This window comes from Lissotriton helveticus, chromosome 2_1 (assembly GCF_964261635.1).
Source record: "Lissotriton helveticus chromosome 2_1, aLisHel1.1, whole genome shotgun sequence".
Lineage (NCBI taxonomy): Eukaryota > Metazoa > Chordata > Amphibia > Caudata > Salamandridae > Lissotriton > Lissotriton helveticus.
This window is the reverse complement of record NC_136059.1, coordinates 736,892,366-736,917,609: the sequence shown is the minus strand read 5'-3', so window position 1 is coordinate 736,917,609 and position 25,244 is coordinate 736,892,366. Positions and strand designations below refer to the sequence as shown.

General features: G+C 42.1%; 1 protein-coding gene across 5 annotated transcripts in view; it reads right to left on the bottom strand.

The window, feature by feature from the left end:
• The window catches only part of PPIP5K2 (diphosphoinositol pentakisphosphate kinase 2), a 1,596,028-nt gene that overhangs the window by 554,579 nt on the left and 1,016,205 nt on the right, over positions 1-25,244 (bottom strand). For 3 of the 5 annotated variants that reach the window (XM_078675448.1, XM_078675450.1, XM_078675452.1), the window contains exon 24: positions 6,679-6,852. In XM_078675448.1, the coding sequence (XP_078531574.1) occupies positions 6,679-6,852 (174 nt within the window). Of the gene's footprint in view, positions 1-4,932; positions 5,104-6,678; positions 6,853-25,244 lie in introns of all 5 variants that reach the window. The other 2 variants (XM_078675453.1, XM_078675449.1) reach the window with 1 other exon arrangement.

The window sequence follows — 25,244 nt, the reverse complement described above, 5'->3', positions numbered from 1 at the left end:
TTACATTATACATTATTGGAGTGATGAAACGCTCACAATTTGTCCAGAAAACACTTGCAGAGTCATGCATATACTGATGGCAGGCTGTTTGTTCTTGTAAAGAGATTAGATGCAATGTGAGTGCGGAGCAAAGATGTGCTATGGTCATGGTACAGTGGTTTTGACTCAACCAAAGGTGGTGGATGTGTTTCAGATGAGCTCTGCATAAGCAAGCAACTTATGAACCACACACATATATATATATATATATATATATATATATATATATATATATATACATTTGTATCATTAATTCGAATCACTAAGTGTAAGAGTCAATATCCACTTACATTTTCCCATTAAACAAGCGCTCTTTTCTTTTTGTATTGCTTTTTATCCATGTTTCCTAACAAGTTTGACTAGTAGCATTTGAGTGTGTTAGAACTGGGTGGCGAGTGTAAAAGTGTGTGTGTTTGTGTATGTGTGTACAGTTATAGTGCATGACCAGACATGATGCAATGTTCATGGTCATCAGCATGCGTGGCAGAGGGAGGCATTATTCCTTAGTATTCAAGCATTAACATTACAGGAAGGATCAACAGTAGAAGAAAGGAATGACACTTCCCAAAACGGGGGGAAGCAGCATAGAAGCTAATCTGTGTTTCCTGACTGACAGGCGGAAGCAGCAGGAATTGAGTGTGGTGGTTATCAAACTTATGTAATTATATTAGTAATATACTAGTACTAACACCATTAGGATGTCTAGTAGTTAGTGTGCTCCAAAATTCTACTAACATGACAGCATTCTTTGGAGAACCTTTTTTCCTGTTCTTGAGGTGCAGGTAATTCCAAAAAGGTGTAATGGATAGAATGCAGGAAGACTAAGTACCAGAAAGAACAAGAACCCGTCCGAAGGAAAGAATGATCGTTGCTCACCCTCAGATGAAACACGCACTGTGTATCTGTAAAGGTTCCCTTTTAAAACGCTCGATAGTATGTTTGCAGTGTATATTTTTAATCGACATAGCAATATTTTATCTATGTGAGAGAGGGCAACATCTGCTGTAGATTGTGACAACCCTGCAACCTACATCAGGAGTTGTGAAAAGTATGTGACAAAAACAAAACTCTGCTTAAATGGAGCTTCCTGCTGGGACACAACTTGCGGTACTTCATGGTCAATACCAATAAAGAGATAAGGTACACATTGATTCTTGAGTTAATGGAACTTTCCCTACAGGATATGCTCACTTAACCCCTCCGATGCTCATGACGAGCTCAGCTCGCCATGAGCCACGGTTCTCGTGTGCTCATGACGAGCTGAGCTCGTCATGACCGTTGGAATGCTCAGGTGCGGGGCTAATTCCCCTGCTGTGCTGGGCGTTCTAAGGAACGGGCGTGGTCATGACGAGCTCAGCTCGTCATGAGCACACGAGAAACGAGCTGATATCGTCATGAGCACTGGGGCGCTGTGCGCGCACCCCCTCCCCCCAGCACAGCGGGGGAATCGGCACCGCAGCCAAGGGGTTAAAGTGATACTGACTATGTATGTAAGCATTGGACAAGGTTCTCGTGTGCTCATGACGAGCTGAGCTCGTCATGACCGTTAGAACGCTCAGGTGCGGGGCTAATTCCGCTGCTGTGCTGGGCGTTCTAAGGAACAGGCGTGGTCATGACGAGCTCAGCTCGTCATGAGCACACGAGAAACGTGGCTCATGGCGAGCTGAGCTCGTTATGAGCACTGGGGTGTTGTGCGCACCCCCCTACCCCCAGCACAGTGGGGGAATCAGCACCGCAGCCAAGGGGTTAAAGTGAGACTGACTATGTATGTAAGCATTGGACACATACAACATCTAAACATCTAAATTTGAAACACGTTGATAAGCTTTCAAAAAGTTTGTAGAAATAGCAGTGAATGTACTAGTAATCTGATTTGTTACTGACAATGCTTTGATTTCACTATCAATTCTCCCCCCCCCCCCACCACCATGCTCCCCCCCACCACCATTCTACAGGAAGAAAGTTGAGAAAAGACAAAGAAAAAGAACAAACATAAAAAGCACTGCATTCCATCGTAAGGTAGATGGAAACATGTTAAGGCAAAACGGAAGTAGATTAATGTGCACAGCAGAACCACAAAAAAATCCATTTATGGGGTAAATATGCAAAAATACTGAGGTTTGCTAATGATGATGTACAGCCAGGAACACCCACATTTAAAAACAAAGGTTTCATGATCCTATCAAATAAAAGGATAATTCGGACAGTGTGACTCCACGGGATATATTGGACGAATCAATTTAAAAAGACTTGCCCTAATTTGCCTTTTACTTGTTGTTTGCTATAGTAAAGTACACTGCTTCTAGAGCTATCATCTCTGCCTTGTTAGCATACAGTTCAATAGCCTTAATGTCTACTTCAGTCAGTCCACTTTTAAATCCTTTTCACAGCACACACCAGTTAAATTAATGGGTGTGTTTTATCATTGTATGTACATATATAGCCAACTCAAATATTCACAGAAAAATAAAATGTGCTAACTTCATGATCTAGAGATATTCAATAGTTTAATATGGCATGGTGTTACAGGATAAGCTATGTAAAACTCAACCATTGTAACATTCATTTAGAAGCGATATATTGATGCACAATTTTTACATACTTTTATAAGGTAAACAGACAAAATATCGATTTCAAAATATCGAATGGACAAAATATCGACTTCAAAATATAGAATGGACAAAATATCGAATGGACAGAATATAGTCATCAAAAATATCGTTTTTATGGTAAGTAATGTAATATCGAATTTTAAAAATATAGAAAGTCAAAATATCGAAGTATATAATATAGGTTATTAAAATTATCGAGTTTTTAATAATATCGAATTTTTTATAGTGTTTTTTATGTTATTATATGTGTGAAAAGTGTGTATTTATGTTATAATTTATTTTAATTAATGAATTTTATGTTATTTAATTTTGGCGAAATTGAATTCTGTAGCGGGTTGTGGGGTTATAGGGGAATAGGGTGGGAAGTAATTTAATTATAATTAATTAAATATGTAAATTTATTTATGGGTATTTATTTTGAATTGTTAATTAATTTGTATTTGGTAATTAATTAAATTTAAATTGCCAATTAATTTTATTTAATTGATAATTATGTTAATTTTACTAATGTATTTTCTGTAGCGGGTTGTGGGTTTATAGGGGAATAGGGTGGGAAGTAATTTAATTATAATTAAATATGTAAATTTATTTACTGGTATTTATTTTGAATTAATTGTTAATTAATTTTTAATTGCGAATTAATTGTTAATTTGTAAGTAATTCGTATTAATAGGTAACTAATTGTAATAATTTATTTTAATTTGTATTTTTAATTGATATTATATTATATTAAATTAGTAATTACTTTTAATTAATTTTTTATAGATATTAATATATCAATTTTTTAAAATAATATATGAAGTATTTACTTTCCCTACTGTTGCGCTCTCTGGAGTGGGAATAGTAATTTTTACCCCTACGCTATCCAACGCTTTCCCTACTGTTGCATTCTCTGGAGTGGTAATAGTAATTTTTACCCCTACGCTATCCAAGGCTTTCCCTACTGTTGCACTCTTTGGAGTGGGAATAGTAATTTTTACCCCTACGCTATCCAGCGCTTTCCCTACTATTGCACTCTCTGGAGTGGGAATAGTAATCTTTACACTTCCGCTATCCTACGGTAATAATATTGCATATGTTTTATTTATATTATGTTACTATATATATATGTTTTAATAAATATGATTGTATTTTTTTATAACTTTAATTAAATATTTAATAAGTTTAATGTAATTTAAGTATTTTTAAGTGTATTTTAGTTAATAATTGTTAATGTTTTTTTAATTTAACATTGTTTTTAAGAAATTCGATATTTTTTACAAACTATATTTTTTTAAACGATATTTTTGACTCAATATTTTAGTACTTACCTGTTTGTAGATAGAAACTCGATATTTTGTCTGTCGATATTTTGTCGCCGATATTTTTGGTAGTCGATATTATGTCAGTCATCCTTTTATAAAGGAGCAGCCAAAACCGTACATCTGTTCAATTTTGCAGACACATAATCAGCTAATATGAGTGTGTGTGTATGTATATATGCATAAATATATATATATATATATATATATATATATATATATATATATACATATATACATATACACACACATCTCTCTATATATATATAGATATATATAAATATATATCTATGTATATATATACAAACACTCAAAAACACTCATGCCATGCCATATATATATATATATATATATATATATATATATATATATATATATATATATAGAGAGAGAGAGATCTTTAATCTAAACAAGCGCTCTTTTCTTTCTTATTGCTTTTTATCCATGTTGCAAAACAAGTTAAGTTTAAAAGGAATGAAAATGTTTTTTTGTTGTTTTTTTTTTGCAAAATGAGTGCAAGGTTAGAAAACCAATATGGATGCTTTGAAATAAAAGTCCACATCCCTGGATTTATAAATGTAAAGCATAATTAAGTTCATTCTACTATGTTATTCACCTTAGGGAGAAAAAACCCATTGACCTATCACCAAATTAAGCAATGCTTTTTTAAATGTCTTCAAGGACAACTAAACCTAAGAGGGGGCAGTAGTATTTTATGGGACTATGCTGCATCTAAAAAGAACCCCATATATAGGAGATTGATTCTTAAGTAGGTAACACTTTTCTCATTAAGTTAGATAGTGTGAAAAACACATTTCCCTTTTCAACAGTAAAATGAAGAAATTACCAATTCACAATGCTCACCCATAGAACCAGTGAAACTTTTTATATCTGAAACAAAGGGATTAGATGTCCTTAAAGACACTTGTTTGCAGCTTTGTGTGTGTAATAAAATGTTAAATGAAGTAAATTTTAAAAACCTGTTGCCATGAGCCAAAAATACTGGATGTGAAAGCCAATGATTTAGGGGAGACAGGGGAAGAAGTGATTTGGTCCCCTGATCTGCGTCTTCGACGCCCAGAACCCACACTGGTGTAATGCATCCAGGTACCAATACACTCTGGGCTAGACACACTCAGGGGGCTCTCTTCCTGGAAGTGAGAAAAGGGGCAAAAAACAGCAAAGCATGCAAAGTTAGAAACATTAGAGCCATATGACCAAAAAAGTAAATAATACAGTTTGTTGCACCCTTTGTACACCAAGCTGAAACCATAGTCTAAATGATCACTGAGACAATAGTAGGTCTACAAAAATCGGTATTTAATAGGCGTTTTTCTGTAGAAGGACACATCTTAGTGACCAATTACACAAAGAGCAGTCAAAAACACTCATGCCATGGCATTGAAATAAGGTACAGCAAACAGGAACATCATGGATATTTTTTTCACATTGGCAAGAAGAATGCAAAGTGAATACTGGTAACATTTAAACTGAGGCTAAATGTGCATGACTGATTCATGCTGCCTGCATATGCGATTGCATAATGTTAACCAATCTGCAAGATCTGCTACCAGAAGCCTATTAACATGCTCTTCACAGGTCCAAAATCCAAGAAGGCTTAATGTGGGCTTAATCTGGCACTATTGCATTACAAATCAACTCTCCAACGCATACACTCATAAATCACAAGAGGAAAAGTATTGATACTTCTCTAATCAATAAGCTTAAGAATAAAACAATGACCCCTAATGTATGTCTTTTTGGGCTTCAGCAACACAAACTTATAGCTTATGCCACAGAAATGTCTTCAAGACCTTACTGCATAACGTGCCTATTCAATCTTGCCTCTCTCTCTCTCTTTGGTCAGTTTTTCCTATGTTGTTATATCAAACATTTTATGTAAGACAAACCCATTAAAAAGACAATGTCTCCTACACTTTTCAATAAGGTTTTCGGAAAAAAGAAAAACAATATTTCTCTTGGTCAGATAACCAAATGCAAGTTAGCTGCGAAATTTAGATATTAGCATATGGAGCAGTATATGCCTTTAAAGCACTGGAGGACAGACTTTCAAATACGATCCAAATTTAGCAACTACAATCTAAATAGAAGCAAATGATATATGGTAGAAGCATTAGAGAAAAAAAAAAATAATGACAGGGATTAATTGTGAAACTGATTAAGGTGTACCATCAGAGCACACAAATAATACAGTTGAAGATTGCAGCAATGACATTTTGTTCGTGCTTATCTTGCTTTTGTTCCTGGATTTAGCTTCCTCAAATGTGCTCAGCTGAGCCCCAGCCCACCTTCCTCCACCCTGAAAAAAAGTGGTCTTATTGCCGATTCCAGCTGCCAAAGTGCTGTTTATGCACGTCTTTGCCACACAAACATACATCCAGAAGCTATAATTTGCCATTCAACTTTAACCCATGCCTTTCTGATATTTTAAATTATTGTTAACTTTTTAGAGCTGTAATGTGTTACAAAGACGTAGACTAGGAGTTTGGTATATGTGGTACTTTACAATTCTTTTTTCAAATAGAAGGTCAGTTTTAACCGGTCAACTGGTGTTTTCTCATATGCAAAAGAGAAAAGACAACCTATTATACTGAATGCCATTTTAATTTCAATGGTAAATATGGACAAAGCTGATTCAACAAGAATACACTGATGTATATCCTAAGCATAATTTTGGTTTTACCTGTCATGAATTTAACACTTACCTCAACTGAACCAATTTTTTTGGATCGTGGAAGAGGAGACTTTCTATGTATGTAGATTGGATCTGACACCAATGGCTTGAACATCAAAACGGCCCGGTCAGGTTCATCCCTTCTGGAAACACTTGAGTCCTCGTCACTATCATTACCATGAGAGGTTTTCTTTGCACCTTCATTCTACATACAGTGAAAAGAGAAATTATTTACCACTAATTTCAGCACTTATGCGTATGCATCTACCCACAGCGAGCTATTGGTCAGTTCAAACAAAGATGAAATGATTAAGAGAGTACAGCAACATATTGAAGTCATCCTAGGTATCTTTGATTATTTGCCAGTGCAAATTCTAATAATTTAAGTTCCACAAGAGGTGATCATCTATCACATCCATTCAGAATTGATCAGACAGAAATATTCCAAACTTGCAAGATTTGTAAGTAAATATAATCAAGAACTTTGACAAAAATCTTTTCAAACAATTGCTTTACAAGCATGGAAGCTCATTCTGTGCTACACTTTCTTTACTTTACTGTAGACAAAAGTAGTAGAGAAACATAATAATAAGTTAAATAAGCATTGGCAAGGCCAGTAGATATGGTTGTGGCTGCCAGACATGCATTACCATAGTATTTCTTGCACTGAAGGGAATTACTTAAAACGCAAATCAGGAAAGAGACAGGTAGAAAGAAAGGTAAAAGAAAGCTAAACAAAGAAAACACAATACAGAAAAAGAAGGAAAGCTAAAAAAGTGAAAGAAAGGAAAGGAAAGAAAAAAGGCGAGAGAAGGGAAGAAAGAATGAAAGAAATGTAAGACAAAAGTGAAAGACGGGAAGAAAGAGAAGGAAAGAGAAAATAAATAAAGAAGGAAAGTAAGAAAAAGAAAGAAGGCAGGAAAAAGAAAGGGAAGAAAGAAAAAGAAAGACGATAAAAAAATAAAGAGAAAGAAAGAATTTCAACATTTTACAATGAAAGTAATGGCTTTTGCTCTAAAAACATACATTGCCATAGTATTCCCTGGCAGTGAGGGGATGAAAGAAAAGACAAAAGGACAAAAGAAATAGAGGATGAAAAAAAGAAAGAAAAAAGAAAGAAAGAAAGGTAAGCTAAAGAAATAAAGAAAAAATAAATCTAAGGAAAGGAAAAGAAAGAAAGAAAGAAGGAAGGAAAGAGAAGGAATGAAAAAAGACGAGAGAGAAGGAAGGAGGAATAAAGAAAGAAAAACATAAAAAAGGCAAATAAGAGAGAACGAAAGAGGAAAACAAGGAAAGAATAATAGAGTACCAAAGGAAAGAAAGAAGGAAAGAAGGAAATAAAGAAAAAGGACAAAAAGAAAGAAAGAGTCAAAAAGGCATTAAAGTAGGCAAGAATGTAAGACTGCAAGAAAGAAGGAAAGAAGAAGGAAGAAAGGGAAAAAGAAAGAGAAAAGAATGAAAGAAGGGAAGAAAAAGGATAGATATTAGGAAAGAAAGAACGAGAGAAAAAAAATAATAAAAGGATAACTTAATACAGAACAGTTTCTAAGGGACACAATCAGGTAGGCTGTGAAAAAGCAACAGCCAGAACATTAAAACACTCCATAAAGGAATGTACAACAGCAGGAGACCGGTTCTGAAATAGATGGGATGTGCATCAGAACCGTCCTGCTATCAACATTTGGCTCTAAACACAAAGGCAACACTAAAGTAATTATAAAGTAAGATCAAAACACTGGCACTGAAGGGAATTAGCTTGTATGAAGATGTGCTCCTTGTTAGAGAGCGAAGTGCAGTCACTCAAAGTGAAGTTAATCGGGCGTCGCTACGGCGCCACGCAAGAAGGCTGCTTGAGGGTGCCGTTCCACCACACCAGACTTTTACACGGCAGCTTAACCTCATTTCCAGGACGTTTCCCCTGAAGATTTTGTGATTTCTGAGCATCGGAGCAATGACACCATCGGGTGAGATGCTTCTTTTCGTCCGCCGCAAGAAACTACTTCAGTTATCGGCATCACCGCATCTGTGTCAGCGCGGCGGCCGTCATTTTGTTTGCGCGCGCTCCTCTCTTCACGGAGCTATGTAACTCCTCGAGCATTTAGTCTTTGGCAATTTTGGCTTTTCTGTTAACTGCATAAATGGGAACGCCCAGCAGATACATTCCATCTCTTCTGTGTGATAATTTCATATGTTTGTTCCTGCTACAATTTCGGGTCTCCCAACACCTCCATTGTTTGCTGACTAACAATATTTTATATGAAGGTTTGTGACTCACGCAACCCCGCACATATGAATCATCAGATGAGCTGCTTGTTTTTTCTTCTTTATTGTGCAGCGTCTCACTATTCATTGGCACCAGTGCATTTATGATCCTGCAACGCCCACTTTTATTCTCTTTGGATGCCTCTCCTCATGGATCTTAGTCTTCCTTCCAGACATCTCATCTTGGATGATGGCTCCTCTATGGTCATAGTGAATTTTGCTTTGTTTTTCAGTCACAGCATTTGCTGCTTCACTATCTTTGCCACAGTCTTCATTCTTTTTTGGTGTTTTATCATGCCTGCTTACTTGTGACTGCCACATAGGAATGGTTTTCTTACAGTTTCATTCTCTATGACCTGGTGTGCTGGAGGCTGGCATTTTCTCATGGCTACCTGGAAATTTGCTTTCTTCTCATATTAAAATGCCAAATAGCTTTTTCTGACTGACTTCTTGCACTTGAGGATTCCTGAGATATACGTAACATTTCAGCTTTTTCTGACTGACTTCTTGCACTTGAGGATTCCTGAGATATACGTAACATTTCTTGGTCTTCCTTTTTTACTTTCAGAACTCCTGTTTGCATTTCAATTGTCAGTGACTCTTTTTATGGGCAAACTACGCAAACCAAAATTTGTCTTTGTACCTTCTAAGGGTGGCAAGCCTACTCTCACCTATTTCTATTACCGTTCAACTGGCTGGTGTTACACCCAATCGCTGTTCATCTACGCAGTCCACGTCAACCAAGTCTTCTCCTCCTGTTACATCGACCAAGCGTCTGAAGCAAAACCCTCCTTCTCCTGACAAGCCATCCTCTCCTATCTCTATGGAACTAATTTTGGAGGAGATTCACGCTCTACGTCCCTTTGTTGAGGAGACTAATAGAGAAATGCAGTTTCTGAAGGATAAATGGTCTTCTCTGGATACTAGAATGACAGCTGTGGAACAACAGGTTTCGGACGTACAGTCTAACTCTCAACGCATTTCATTTCTGGAGACATCAGTCCTTGCTCTCCAGCAACATACCGAAGATTTGGAAAACAGAAATAGAAGGAACAATCTTCGCATTTATGATTTGCCTGAATCCTTGGAGGGTGATGATCCTGTGAAATTCTTCACCTCTTTTCTTCCGAAGCTGTTGGACATGCCACCCACTACCTCTTTAAGTATCCAAAGGGCCCACAGGCATGAACCACGTTCATCCGCTTCAACAAAACCACGAGGAGTCATTATTCTTTTCTTGAAGTTCACAGATCTTCTCTCAGTTCTCTCTGCAGCTAGGTCCACACGTCAGATTTCTTGGTTGGGCCAGAGAGTGTTCCTTTCTCATGATGTCTCCAATGCCACTGCCTCAAGAAGAAAGGAGTTTCCCAACCTTCGTGCACCTCAGCGTTCTCTGGGTGCTAGATATGGCTTGTTTCATCCATGCATCTTCAAGGTCACTCTTCAAAATCAGACATGGACTTTTCAAGACCCTGGTGAACTTTAAGAACTTTATTCATATTCAATCGAATAGTAGCATGGACACTTCTTCCCCTAGTGGCTAAGTGGTTTTAGGATTTCCATATACTGGTTGTTCAACTACTGTTTTTCTGATGCATTTTGCGGTTGCTCTACAGTCATGTTTACTTTAGGAATTTCTTGATTTGTTATTATGTAGGTCCGTTATTGTATGCATTGTACTGTTTATCCCTAATGTTACTTCCCTATTGTCATTTACCTTTCTTTTATATATCCTTACACAGGTTCGTGATGTTTGTTTGTTCCCTTCACCTATGTGGCTCCTTACTCTTGATTGTCTATGTCCTGGTGCGGTTAGGACTCCCACGCTTCGAGTGGTTCGTCTTGTTGAGTGTCGCCATTGCCCCATTTCCCTCTTGTATGTTCCTCACAGGTATGTTTTTCGCAGTCGTCCTTTTGGATATGTACTGTCTTCTCTTTTCTTTCATCCTTCCCTTCGGCTCAGTTTTCCTTTTCCTTTTCTTTCCCTTCCTTCAATCCTATCCCTTTTTGATCCCTCTTTTTGAAGTTGTTTACTATTCTTCTTTCCTTTCCTACTTTTCTATTTCTTCTACTATATGTTGTATACATACTGTTTTGCACTTTTTGATATTACTAAACTTATCTCTCATTTTAAAATTTAGAGTTGTTTCTTGGAATGTAAAAGGTTGTATTAATCCCATTTAACGGCAGAGAGTTCTCTCTCATTTAGCTTCCTATACTCCTGATATAGTCCTTCTACAAGAGACTCACCTTACTGAAATTGAATCCCTTAAATTAAAAAGAAACTGGGTTGGTACAGTCTTATTTTCCCCCCTCCAACAACAAAAAGAATGGAGTTGCCATTTTGGTTCATAAAAAATTGAAATGTAAAGTTTTATCAGAAGTGAAAGATAATGATGGTAGATGGATCATAGCTAAACTACTAATTAATTTGATACCGTTAACTGTTTTTAATGTCTATGGTCCTACTCAACCTGATTGTTCTTTTTGGCCCTTAATTACAAACAAATGTATCCAACATAAAGATGACTTTTTCCTCTTAGGTGGAGATTGTAACGAGATTATGGACTCATTCCTTGACAGCAAATCGACAGTTCGCTTTATTCCTCACAAACAATCTCTGGATACCATTTTACAGTCATGTCTTGCTGACTCTTGGGAGACTTTACATCCAGACACTTTGGACTATTCATTTTTCTCTCCTCCTCATGCATCTTTCTCTCAAGTAGACTATATTTTTCTTTCTCAATCCTTATCTCAAAATTTACTGTCTTCCTCTATCGAACATATTGTTATTTCAGACCATACCACCATTGTAACGGATCTTGACTTACTTCCATCCCATCCCAAACCATCTCGCTGGCGTTTTAATTGCGCACTCCTCTCTGACCCTAACTTATCTTCCTCTTTTCGCTCTTTCACTAATGATTTCTTGCAACTTAATTCTGATCCTACCACTCCTCCCTATATCCTCTGAGATTCCTTTAAAGCTACTGCAAGAGGTTTCATTATCGATTTTGTCTCTAGGAAAAAGAAGCAATTTCTTCAGAAATGTAAAATTTCCCAGGCATATATAAAAAAATTGGAACATCAATTTTACACTTCTTCAGAAAAATGTATGTCACCAGAACTTTTACGAGCAAAAATTGATTTCAATAATCTCACCACTGATAATGCATCTTCAATTCTTCTTCGAAGTAGTGCACGTTATTATGGTGGTCGCATGGAGGTAAACTCTTGGCTAACTATCTTAAGTCTCGTAAAGAACGCACTTTAATCAAATCCATTTATTCTTCTGACGATACCCTTCTTCATAAGGATAAATATATACTTGATCAGTTTCAACTGTTTTATCAACAGCTATATACTCCAGAATCCCCTCCTACGTCCTCTCTTATTCAATCTTAGTTTGAGAATCTGCCCAGACCCTCTACTTCCCATCTCAGTTTTCTAGATCTTGAACTTGATCTCTCATTACATGAACTTTCTACAGCTTTATCTTCCCTTACTAAAGGTAAAACACCTGGCCCTGATGGTTTTCCTGTTGAATTTTACTTGCATTTCTCTGATCTCTTATTACCCAAACTTTTGTCGCTTTTTCAATCATTTTATTCCTCTGGCAAAGCAGAAGGATCCTTTCAGGATGCCACCATTTGCCTTATTCCAAAAGAAGGCCGTGACCCCAAATTTTGTAAAAATTGCCATCCAATCTCATTAGTTAATGTAGATTATAAATTATTCGCTAAATTAATTGCTTTACATTTAGATCCTTTTATGCCTCATCTTATTGGTAAGGAACAGTGTGGTTTTGTTAAGGGTAGACTCACCTCCGATAATTCCCGGCTCTTTCTTAATGTCTTGAATAAGGCCTCATCTCTCTCAGTTCCTCTGGCTGCTATTTCTGTGGATGCCGAAAAGGCCTTTGATCGAGTTGATTGGTCCTTTTTGTTTACTTCATTACGATGGCATGGCTTTGGTCCCAAATTTATCTCTCTTATATCTTTGTTATATTCTGCGCCCAAAGCTTCAGTTCTGGTTAATGGTCAACTTTCCTCATCCTTCACCCTTCAAAGAGGAGTACGTCAAGGCTGCCCTCTTTCCCCTCTTCTCTTTGTCTTAGCTCTTGAGCCGTTTCTGTCCTCCATCTGTAACAATAAATCCATCTTTGGCTTTCCCTATGGTGAGCATTAATTAAAACTTTCTGCATATGCGGATGATATCCTTTTGTTTATCTCTAATCCAGAATTGTCTATTTCCCCTTTACTATCTGAATTTAAAGCATTTTCCCTCGTTTCATGTTATAAGATTAACTCTGATAAGACAGAAATTCTCCCTTTGACCAAAACATGTTTTCCTCATCTTTTTTCTTAGACTGGCTTTGCTTGGAATAGCACAAAGATCAAATATCTTGGTATTTGGTTTTCTAATTCTATTTCCTCTTCTATCAAATTAAATATGTCCACAGTCTTGTCCCAAATTGATCACTTGTTCTCCTCCTGGAACCCCCTTTTTCTCTCCTGGTGGGGTCGACTTGATTCTATTAAGATGATGATTGCCCCTTTTCTTATTTATATCTTTTCCACGTTACCTGTCCATATTCCTGTCCTTTATTTCAAACGTATTGATTCCTCTCTCTCAAAATTTCTTTGGAAAAATAAAAAATCTAGAATTTCTCTTGCAGCTCTTCGCAAATCCAAACCGAATGGTGGCGTCAACTTTCCAGATTTTCGTCTTTACCATTAATCCTTCTCTCTACATCAAGCATCCCGATGGCTTTCATCAGAATCTTCCCCCTTTTCTCCTCTTTGGCTCAGTATCGAACAAACTTTATTATTACCCTTTTCCTTTGAAGAGGTATAACGGTTCTCTACCAAAACTCCTTATACTTCCCTTCCTTTGTTTAAATATACCTCTTCTCTTTTAAAATCTTTGATCTTTCCGTCTGATATTTGGCGCCCATATGGTACAATTTGCTTATTCTTTTAAATAACAGGCACATTTGTTGGTCGTCGTGGAGACTGAGAGGTATCATGTGGGTCAATCATCTCTTTGATGGTGTTTCACCTCTCTCTTTTCCCCAATTTCAACTTCTGTTCCCCTGTTCTAACTCTTTTCTACATAAATGTACTATTCTTATGGAAGTCATTCTTGACCGTTATTATTCTCTTCCTTCCCTGACTTCGCCAACCCCTCAATCTCCTCTTCTTGTTGTCCTCTCTACCCTTCCTAAAGCGTCTCTTATTTATAAATTCTTTTCCTCTCCTAATCCAGATCGTGCCAAAAATAAAGTGGCGTTTTCTTGGGAAATGGATTTGGATTGTACCTGGCCTGTGGCTCTCTGGGACAAACTCTGGTCCCGATCTTTGAAAATTTCTCGTTCTGCTTCTCTCACTCAATCTTTATTTTTTCTATATCATACACTTTATCTTTCTCCTCTTTCCTTATCTCTTTTTACATCCTCTTCTGATTCTAACTGCTGGACTTGTGGGTCTCCAAATGCTGATCTTCCACATCTGTTCTTCCTCTGTCCTACAGTATCTGCTTTTTGGAAAAGAGTCTGGTCTTATCTTTCTCGCATTGTCACTCTTTCTATCCCATTTTCTGTCCCTCTTCTTTTTCTAGGCAGACTTTCAGACTCTTTAGATCTTCCTCCCCACTCACATGGTCTTTACGATCTCATGCTTGCACTTGCATCCCAACACATCTCTTCCAACTGGAAATCACCTACAAACCTTTCAATTCAAAATTGGTGGAACTCCTTATGTAATTTTCACAGGCTTGATGTCGCCTTTGCCTCTTCTTGTAAATCAAGACGTAATGTAGACCTTTACTGGTTGCCTCTTACCACATACCTAGACCAACTAGTTCAACAGAAATCTACTCATATCAATTCAGAACATTTTAACCCCCCTTGAAGGACTTATGGTCTCCACTTCTGTTTTATTTGATATTTTTTACAGTTTTCCTATATTGCCACATTTTTATATAATGTATATTTTGTATTGTCGATTGTATCATTTATTTGCCGTTCTTCTTTATAATATTACTCTGTCATAGCATTACTCTCTCATCCCTTCCCTTCCCCTTCCCTATACCCTTAAAATCCTATAAAATGCTTTTATTTCTCAGTTATGACATTAGCAACAATATTACTTTAGACTATGTTTTGACAATGTATCTCTTTTTACTGATGTCTTATTGTTTATCATTATTGTTCTTCAATAAAGCTTTCAAACATAAAAAAAGTGAAGTTAATCAGTGGCTGTAGTAGGCTGACCCACTGCCGCATGCTATATGCTATATTGGGCAGAAGAACAATGTGAATGACACAACAAAGTGTCAACAAATGAAGAGATGTGGCTGAAAGCCCAATATGTATTTTTATATTTTGGAAGAATCAAAAGGGATTGGCTAGAGCCAGATCTAAAAATAACTCCCAACATGTGATTAGATTTCAAAAGAAAATATCACCTGGTTCATTAAACCCCATAAACCAATCACTTAAGAAGACAGTTTTGCAATTATCCAGAGCCTCTATTTGGCTGCATACTTTGTTGTGCTAGAATCAAACCACTCAGCAATATTTTCCTAAAGTATTTACATTCTTGTTTTTTTCTAGCTCAATTGTTCTTGTATTTGTTTATTCACAAGATATTTGGCAAATTTATTCTGTAAAAACGAACGTTTTATTTTTTCCCCACCATAATATCTTTTGTCTTTATTTATATTTCCTTAATGCCTTCAAAGTATCAGCACGGGTTCTCTAGTACTTCTAGTTCTTCATACCAGTATCTGATATCACTTCCTACATTAACATTTTAAATCATCAATGTTGTTGGTATCAACCTCACTTGTTGAACATTTCTGGTTTAACATTAGGCAGAAGGACAGAACAAGCCCCTACGTAAATGTGAACAATTACACAACCATTTACATACAGCTAATCGGCCAGTTAGTTTTCAAAATAACGAAAATAGCTAGATCAACTGATTTTTTTCTTGAATACTTGGATTAAGGATGTTTGCATTTCACTAGTGAAACACTAGGCCTGCATAGTTTAAAAAAAAATTAAATAGCTGTGAAATACTGGACTCACTCCAATTAAATGTGTTAACAAACCTATATCATTAGATTATCAGTAAAATTTCTAACCTTTATTTGGAGTCCAACCTTTATTTACTGAATGATAGTAAATGAACTTCCTTATTTTGCATAGTTACTCTCACCACATCATAGTCTGGCCTTTCTGACTTGATCTAGGATCGGACAGACACAAAACTGCAAGTTTGATAGCATTTAAATCAGATTCTGTGTTCTCACATATCCATCAGAGTGTCTTGGGAGATGGGCAGCTTGTCACTTCATTTGGAACAGTGCTTCTAGTGTCTACATTTAGCCCAATAAAGCTATGTACCAATACAAATGTCACCTCCTACAATGTTACCACAGCACTAGCACTGTTGACTCACTGCCTTCCAGAGGAGTGTTCTAGGAGTGAACAGTCTCTGGATGTTTCATTGCTTTAAAGTCTCTTTGGCTAGGTTATTTCTGTTTGGGCATTCGTTTTTTCTAATACTTAACTAATACAATGTTATACAAGGTGAATCAAAATATTTCACTCAACCTCCAAAAGGAATATTCCAGCTTCCAACAAGGCATATGAACTCTCTATATGACGATGACGTGCTTTTGTATGTAGGGAACCGGTTAGTTGATCTGCACCAAATTATGGACAGGATTAGTATTTTTAGTTATGTTTCTGTATTGTATATTAGGTAGGGAAAGTTGTCCTTTTTCCCACGGCGGGAGGAATCCACAACAGATGTTGTCAATTTTGGATCACTGCGATAGGCCTAAACTAAGTTTAAATATTTGTGAGTCAATTATGAAGACGAAGACTTAATCTCTGGTAATTTACACAGAGTCTAGGAGCAACACGCAGTTCCGTAGAGTTCTGGAAAAAAACTGCAATTGTCAGTGCCTGTCCCTTTGGCAAAAAAAACCCTAATCTGCTCCAGACTACGGCATTATTTTGATATCCTCCCTGTGATCATGGGTCCAATGTTTTAAGGACTGTTGTAAATATACCTTTAATGCATGGTCATCCCAGATTTTTCACCTTTTGCTGGAGCCTATTTTTGCTGGTGTTACAGCTCTGTGCATGTTACCCCTCTTACCCAGGAGTAAACTACCTGTGCTACCCCTTTAACAATGATTAAACAGGCTTATTCCTCATTACAACATTTAACTTGGCTGTAAGTTCCAAGTATATGGTGTAGAAGGTGCAACGAGGCCCTGGGTGTTAAATGGCACTTTATTTTTATTCCGTTTACTCAACAATTTGCTCAGGTACACTACTCGTATTTAATTAACTATAATCAATGAAACACAGGTTTAGTTACATCAGCAAGAGGACAATGTCCCCCCCCCCCGGGCTCATATGTTTGATCTCCGCAACAAACAGAAGTACAAGTTACTTACCACCAGTACTAGAATATCTGGCAGAGACACAGTCTAGCCGCAGATTCCTTAACTTTTGAATTCTCACCAGGCGCCAGTTTGGATACGGACATTTTTCAGCAGTACCTCTGTGCCGGGGGATGGCGTCGTACAGCTCCGTGATGATGTTGTCTCCAGATATGGCATCAGTAGGGACAAATAAGTCCCCTTCGGCGCGCGATCAACATGTATGCTAATACCATCCAAAGGATTTAAGGTAAAAAACCGACATTAATCAACGATGCTTAGGCTAAGCGAAACCCTGTACCCCAAAGCAGAAATATCCTTAAAAAGGGGAACACCCCCCACTCTACAGACCACTCACCAATGGAAGTGAGAAGTATGGCCATACCAATACAAGACCCATGAAACAACAACAACATGTTTGTTGAGTCACCATTACGATAGATAGTGACTGGTTTGTATACCACTGGTATACAAACCAGTATTGATACTTGGTATAACGCTTTGTCTCATAGGTGTTTCGCAGAGCGGGGTGGATGGGCATGGCATTAAGGAATTCGCGGCTAGACTGTGTCATAACCAAATATTATGTTACCAAAGGTAATTAACTTATACATCTGATAGAGACAACTAGCCGCAGATTTCTTAACTTTTGAATGAAATACCATAGCTATACCCACTGGCGGAGGGTCTGCAAACTAATCCTACAACAGTTGTCAAAGAGAACCCGCCGGTCAAAACCAACAACAGACTAAATGTACTTAGGAATAGTTGGAAAAGAGCCTGGCTCTTCATAGTATCTATGATCACTATCACAGACTATGTAAATAAGAAACCACCCTGCCGTCCCCCAAAAAATCGAGTCCTGAGGGAAAAGGGGGGGAAATCCCTAAATAACAAATTGAGAGTTATCAGATACTATCAAATATACTCCAAAGGGAAAGAGAATTTGAGGTCCAAAAGGGCCAAGAACAAGACAAAAACCTTGTAATCTATATTTTTCACATCAATAAAGAAATATCATAGAAGAACCGTCCTGACAATATCCATAAACAAGGACTCACAGTACTCCTCCCCATTATACCAAGATGAATGAGCCTCAATACAAACTGAAGACATAATCCGTACACCATGAAAGAAGAACAATAATACCTTCCTGGTACATAGAACATTTGCTTGAACAAAATGACCACCCAAAGTTTACATCATACACTGTAACGATGTTATAAAATGACCCTAAACAGCTTTGAATCTGGTATAGGCTTCCATCAAGTATGCCGGATGTATAAAATCTTACAACAAAAATATGTGTGTGTACACACACACACACACACACACACACACACACACACACACACACACACACACACACACACACACACATATATGCACAAGTTACTACTTGTGTAACGATATATCTGTAAGAGACATTAGTTAGTATTAGATTCCTTACCTTAGGATATTCCAAGGCGTCAGACTGGATCCGGAAACTTTTGCGTAGCAGTACCCTTGCGCGTCGGTAGGCGTCATCTGCGGCTCCGCGTCAGTCGTCGGCGTCGTGCGCGCCGTGATGACGTCGTCGGAGTACTTAGACGCCGCCTCCGCGTGCTGACGTCAGTTCTTAGACACAGCTTTTCCGCGCCAGAAACGCAGAGCCATGTCAAAAAACCAACACTGGTGCCATTGAAACTAGGGCCCTGAAGGGGTAAACCCTAACCCTAGATATCGGTTCGCAGAACGGGGAGGATGGGTGGGTCGGTAAGGAATCTAATACTAACTAATGTCTCTTACAGATATATCGTTACACAAGTAGTAACTTGTGCATCTGAAAGAGACACGTTAGTATTAGATTCCTTACCTTAGAATAGATACCCCAGCAATACCAACCCCGGTGGTGGGTCTGCGAACCAATAATCACACCAGAAAGTCCTGGAGGACAGAACGGCCAAAGAAGCCATCCCTCCGGACTTGGCTGTCCAGGCAGTAGTGTCTCGCAAACGTGTGCAGCGATGCCCACGTAGCTGCCTGACAGATGTCACTCCCCGGCCCAGGGCAGTTGTAGTCGCCGTGGCACAGGTAGAGTGAGCCCGCAATCCAACAGGGGGCTCCTTTTTAGCCAAGGAGTAGCATGCCTGGATACACAAGATGATCCACCGGGAGATGGTCCTCTTGTGCACCGCTTTCCCCTTCTTCGCGCCCACGTAACCAACAAAGAGTTGGTCATCCACCCGGAACTGGCGTGTGCGATCCAAGTAAAACGAGAGCGTACGTTTTGGGTCCAGACGGTGGAGCCGCTCTTCCTCTTTAGAGGGATGCGGTGGCGGGAAGAAGGTTGGCAAGGTGATAGACTGCCCAATGTGGAAGGCCGTGACAACCTTGGGCAGGAAAGATGGCTTAGTACGCAACACCACTTTGTCTGGATGGACAGAAAGGAAAGGTGGAGTACAAGAAAGGGCCTGGAGCTCACTCACTCTCCTGGCAGAGGTGATGGCAACCAGGAAAGCAGTCTTCAGAGTTAGAAGGCGTAGAGGACAGTTGTGAAGTGGCTCAAAGGGAGCGCACATCAGAAATGTAAGAACCAGGTTCAAGTCCCACTGAGGCATCACAAACGGAACAGGAGGAAACGTGTGTGTGATGCCCTTAAGAAATCTATTTACAATAGGGGACTTGAACAAAGAAGGTTGTATCAGGCAGCCTCAGAAAGGCCGAAAGGGCAGAAAGGTAGCCCTTGATAGTGCCCAGAGCAGAGCCCTGCTGGGCAAGAGAAAGAAGGAAGAGAAGAACCTCAGAAAGAGGGGCAGCAAGAGGATCCACAGCCTTTGCTGTGCACCATGCCACAAATCTGTTCCATCTGCAGGCATATACCGACTTTGTGGAGGGACGCCTGGCTGCCAGAATGACGTTACAGACTTCAGGAGGCAAGTCAAATGGCCTCAACTGTCGCCGCTCAATCTCCAAGCACGGATGTGGAGACTGGACAGGTTCGGGTGGAGGACGTCCCCTGCTGCTGCGACAGAAGGTCCTCCTGAAGAGGCAGACAAACCGGGGGATCGACTGACATACTGAGTAGCTCTGGATACCAGTACCTTCGTGCCCAGTCCAGAGCCACAAGGATGACTTGGGCCCGGTCGCGCTTGATCTTCTTCCGCACTCTGGGCAGTAGTGGTATAGGCGGAAAGGCGTACAGTAGACCGCAGCTCCACTCGCGACGAAAAGCGTCTCCGAGCGAGTGCCGCCTTGGAAATTCCAACGCGCAGAACTTATGACATTGCGCGTTCTCTTTGGTGGCGAATAGATCTAACCAAGGCTCTCCCCATTGCTGAAAGAGGCCTTGCGCCACGTCCGAGTTCAGACGCCATTCGTGATCCATCATGCACCGACGGCTGTGCTCATCCGCCCTGGCGCTCAGAGAACCTGCCAGGTGTTGAGCCACCAGGGTCACGCCCTGGCGTTCCAGCCATTGCCAGAGGCGCAGAGCATCCTGGCAAAGGGTCCACGACCCCACCCCGCCCTGTTTGTTGCAGTACCACATGGCGGTGGTTTTGTCCGTGAACACCTTCACTACAGGACGTGGTCGGATAGGTTGCCCTGATGCTGGGCCCACTGAAACTTCAGGTCCCACTGCAGAGCCTGCATCCGCCACCTGGCGTGATGCACCAGCAGGGTGCAGGAGGCCATCAGCCCCAGAAGCCGCAGCGTCAACCTTACCGAGACCCGGGATAACGGCTGAAAGATGGGAATCAGAGCCTGAATATCCCGGACCCGCTGCTCGGGTGGATAAACCCGAAACTGCGCCGAGTCGAGAACCGCTCCGATGAAAAGGAGCTTCTGAGAGGGGCACAGGTGTGACTTCGGCACATTGATTGAGAACCCCAGCCGATGCAGGAGATCTGCCGTAGTCTGGAGGTGGCTGACGACTGTCTGGGGCGAGCCCGCCTTCAACAACCAGTTGTCGAGGTAGGGGAAGACTGAAACCCCTAACCTGCGCAGATGAGCTGCGACCACCGCCATCACCTTTGTGAACATCCGTGGGGCGCTGGTAAGGCCGAAGGGGAGCACGGTAAACTGAAAGTGCTCATGGCCAACCGTGAACCGCAGGTAGCGCCGGTGGGCCGGCAGGACGGGGATGTGGAAATAGGCGTCCTGCAAGTCCAACGCTACCATCCAGTCTCCTGGGTCCAGGGCAGCTAGGACCTGAGCCAGTGTCAGCATCTTGAACTTCTCCTTTCGGAGGAAGCCGTTGACGTTCCGTAGGTCCAAGATAGGGCGTAGGCCCCCTTTGCCCTTCTTGGGTACCAGAAAGTACTGGCCCAGGAACGCGCTCGATGGCCCCCTTGGCCAAGAGGGCCGTAACTTCCTCCTGCAGAAGTTGCAAATGATCCCCCGATACACGGTGGCTCTGCGGTGGCATGGCTGGAGGAGTCGCCTTGAAGGGGAGGGAGTAGCCCCTTCGGACGATCTGCAGCACCCACCTGTCCGAAGTGACGGTGCGTCAGTGGAGGTGGTGATGGCGAACCCTGCCCCCCCACTGGCGTCACATGGGCCTGAAAGCACGAACTAGGAGGGTTTTGAGGCGGATGCTGCGGGGGAAGGTGTGGACTGACCTCGCCGTTGTCCCCGACCGCCGGGACGGCGGTTCCCACGGCCGCCACCGCGTTGGGTATTACCCTGCGGAGCATGGCTGGCTGCCGTGTGGGTACACCCCTTCCGTGGCCACGAAAGGAATAAAAGGCAGCCGATTGCTGGTGCGGGGCCGAGAGGCCCAAGGACTTGGCCGTAGCCCTGGAGTCCTTAAAGCGCTCGAGCGCATGGTCTGCCTTGTCGCCAAAGAGGCGACGGCCATCGAACGGCATATCCATCAATGTGTTCAGGACATCGGCCGAAAAGTTGGCGGACCTCAACCAGGCGTGGCGTCTGACCGCCACCGTCGTTGCCATCGCTCTACCCAGTGAGTCGGTGGTATCCAGCCCACACCGAATGGAATATTTGGCTGCATCCCGGCCCTCCTCAAGGGCTTGGCCGAGTTTGGCCCGTACCTCCAACGGACACTCTGGCAGCATGTCCGTGACCGTATCCCACAGAGAGTGGGTGTAGCGGCCCAAGAGGCATGTGGTGTTGGAAGACCGCAGTCCCAGACTAAGGGACGAGAAGATCTTTTTGCCGTACTGCTCGTACCTCTTGGATTTCCTGTCCGGCGGTGCCGACGGGAATGCGGTCTGGGAATTAGAGGCCTGGATGACCAGACTCTCGGGGGTAGGGTGGGTGGACAGGAAACATGGGTCGCCCGGGGCGGGCGGAGGCGTCTGGCCACGTTCCTATCTACGGACGAACCCGTAGCGGGCTTGGACCAAGTGCCCGGAAGAACGTCGGTCAAGGCCTCATTAAAGGGCAGCAGAGGCTCGGCCGAGCTTGACTGCGGTTTAAGGACCTCAGTGAGGAGATTAGTCCTCACGGCCGCGACGGGGAGCTCAAGGCCCAAGGCCTTGGCAGCCCTCATCAACACCACACTGTAGGTTGCCCCCTCCTCCGAAGCCACGGTAGGAGGGGAGACAAAAACAGTGTCTGGAGAGGTGTCCAGGCCACTGGCCTCCCCAAGGTCTCCTGCCCAGTCCTCATGAGACTGACACTCTCTGGTCAGAGGGTCCTCAGACCCCTCCCAATCCTCTTCATCACCCATCTCCTGAAACTCAGGGTTCTCAACTAATGGGGCCTGTTCATAGAAGTGAAACTCCCCAAACGACGTCTGGAGCGGCGCCCATCGGGGCCGTCCCGACGTCGGAACAGGAATGAAGGGGGCATCGGGGACGGCGCTGCCCGAGGACGGCGCCGGAGGCGACACCTCATGGTCCGACGCCGGGGAGGTCGTAAGGTCCACCGGCGACGATCCAGATCCCGAAGAAGGTCTAGCGGCGTCCCGCGGCGCCGGGCCGAAGGCGCCAGCGGCGCCGGGACAACTGGACCCCGCGGCGCCGGGCACGAAGGCGCCGGCGGGAGAGCGGGAACCTGCGGCGCCGGGCCGAAGCACCCGACGGCGTCGGGGCAGAAACCCCCGACCCGCTAGGGGTCCCAGACGGGTCCGCTGGGCCCGAAGGCACCGCGGAGCCCATCGGAGGAGAGAGTTTCCTCATGGCCATGAGGAAGCGCTCGATCTCCTCCGGCGTCGCGTTGAGCCCAGGGACCGGAGGGTGTGGAGCTGAACGCAGCGCCCGCGACTTCGACGGAGCCGCGTGGGCGGTGTCACCCGAACCCCGGTCGCATCACGCGAGCGTAGGGGGGAGTCCGCAGAGAGATGACACCTCTTGGACTTCTTGTGCTTCTTACCTGACGACGACTTCGACCCGGAGCAGTGCGGCCTACTCTCCGAGCTGTGGTGGCTCCGAGGCCGGGACCTGTCCCTCGACCTCCCGTGGGACTGAGACCTCCCGCGGCGCGGGACCGACTGCCGGAGTTCGAGTCGCCTGCGGGACCGCTTCCGCCTGTCTTTCGAAGAGAGGCCCGGCAGTCGGAGCAGGCCTTGTCGTCGTGATCGACGCCTAGACAGGTTAACACAGGTGGTGAGGATCCGTCACCGACATCAGGCGGTCGCAATCCTCGCAGTGCTTAAAGCCGGGCATCCCTATGGCACCAATCGGAGTCGAAAGACTTCGGAAAATGATCAAAAATCGATCAAAAAGTTAGTCAAAAATTGACTAGGGTTACTGCTTTTTCCAGATCTGCGCTTGCTGGCCCGGAAAAAAGAAGAACTGACGTCAGCACGCGAAGTCGGCGTCTAAGTACTCCGACGACGTCATCACGGCGCCCACGACGACGACGACGGACGCGGAGCCGCAGACGACGCCTACCGACGCGCAAGGGTACTGCTACGCAAAAGTTTCCGGATCCAGTCTGACGCCTGGGGATATTATAAGGTAAGGAATCTAATACTAACGTGTCTCTTTCAGATATATAGTTATATCCTGTCCTGTTGTTCTTTGCACATGGTGTTAGAGGAAAAATAAAAATAATGTAAAGAGACTTGCCGTGCTGTGGAGTCCCTCTGTACCGTGGATACTCTGGTGGGGGTCCTTGCTGAGTTGTTCTGAAGACAGACAGACAGACAGACACACACACACACATATATATACACCACATACATGCCAGGTATCATTCCCCTGAGACTACGAGTGCCCGACAACTCATGGAGTTTTGCAGGCCAATGGTCCCTGTCGGACCGCAGATCTACAAAGCTTGTCCCCGCATGACCTTGAGTGATGGACACATCATGGCACCAAAGAGAAACGAGGAAAGAGAAGCAACCGCATCTCTCACTAAAAACCTCTTTCTGTTTTCTTCCTCTCCCTTTTAAAAACAAATAAATTAACACACATGGTTAACAGATCCACACAGCCATGTACACACTGTATATATCATGGGGACAAACAGAACTGAAAAACCAGTTCAAAACATTTTATAATATTATTGAAAAAGGTACCTAACCACAAACCACCTTAGGTGACATGTACCAAAAGTATCATACCCACAGGTGACCTAACATTAAGATAATGCCTCCTGTAATACAGAACTCTTGCCAGCAGCATGCGCACGTGATCACACTTTTGATCCAAAACAAAATTCGATTGTTATCCACCAGTACTTAAGCAACAGCCATGATTTCTCCAGGACTGTTAAGTACCGATAAGAAAATTGGGTACGTACCTCAAAAAGACCAGCAATATCTAACCTTAGACAGAACAATATATTCAAGAACATTGTAGGAGAATAATAAGACCTTCTTATCCGAAAAATCTCCTACTATGTAGCCCATGACTGAAACCAGTTTCAGACACTGCCTCTCAGAGAGACTAAGGCATTAAGCTTGCACCGCCGTGTTAC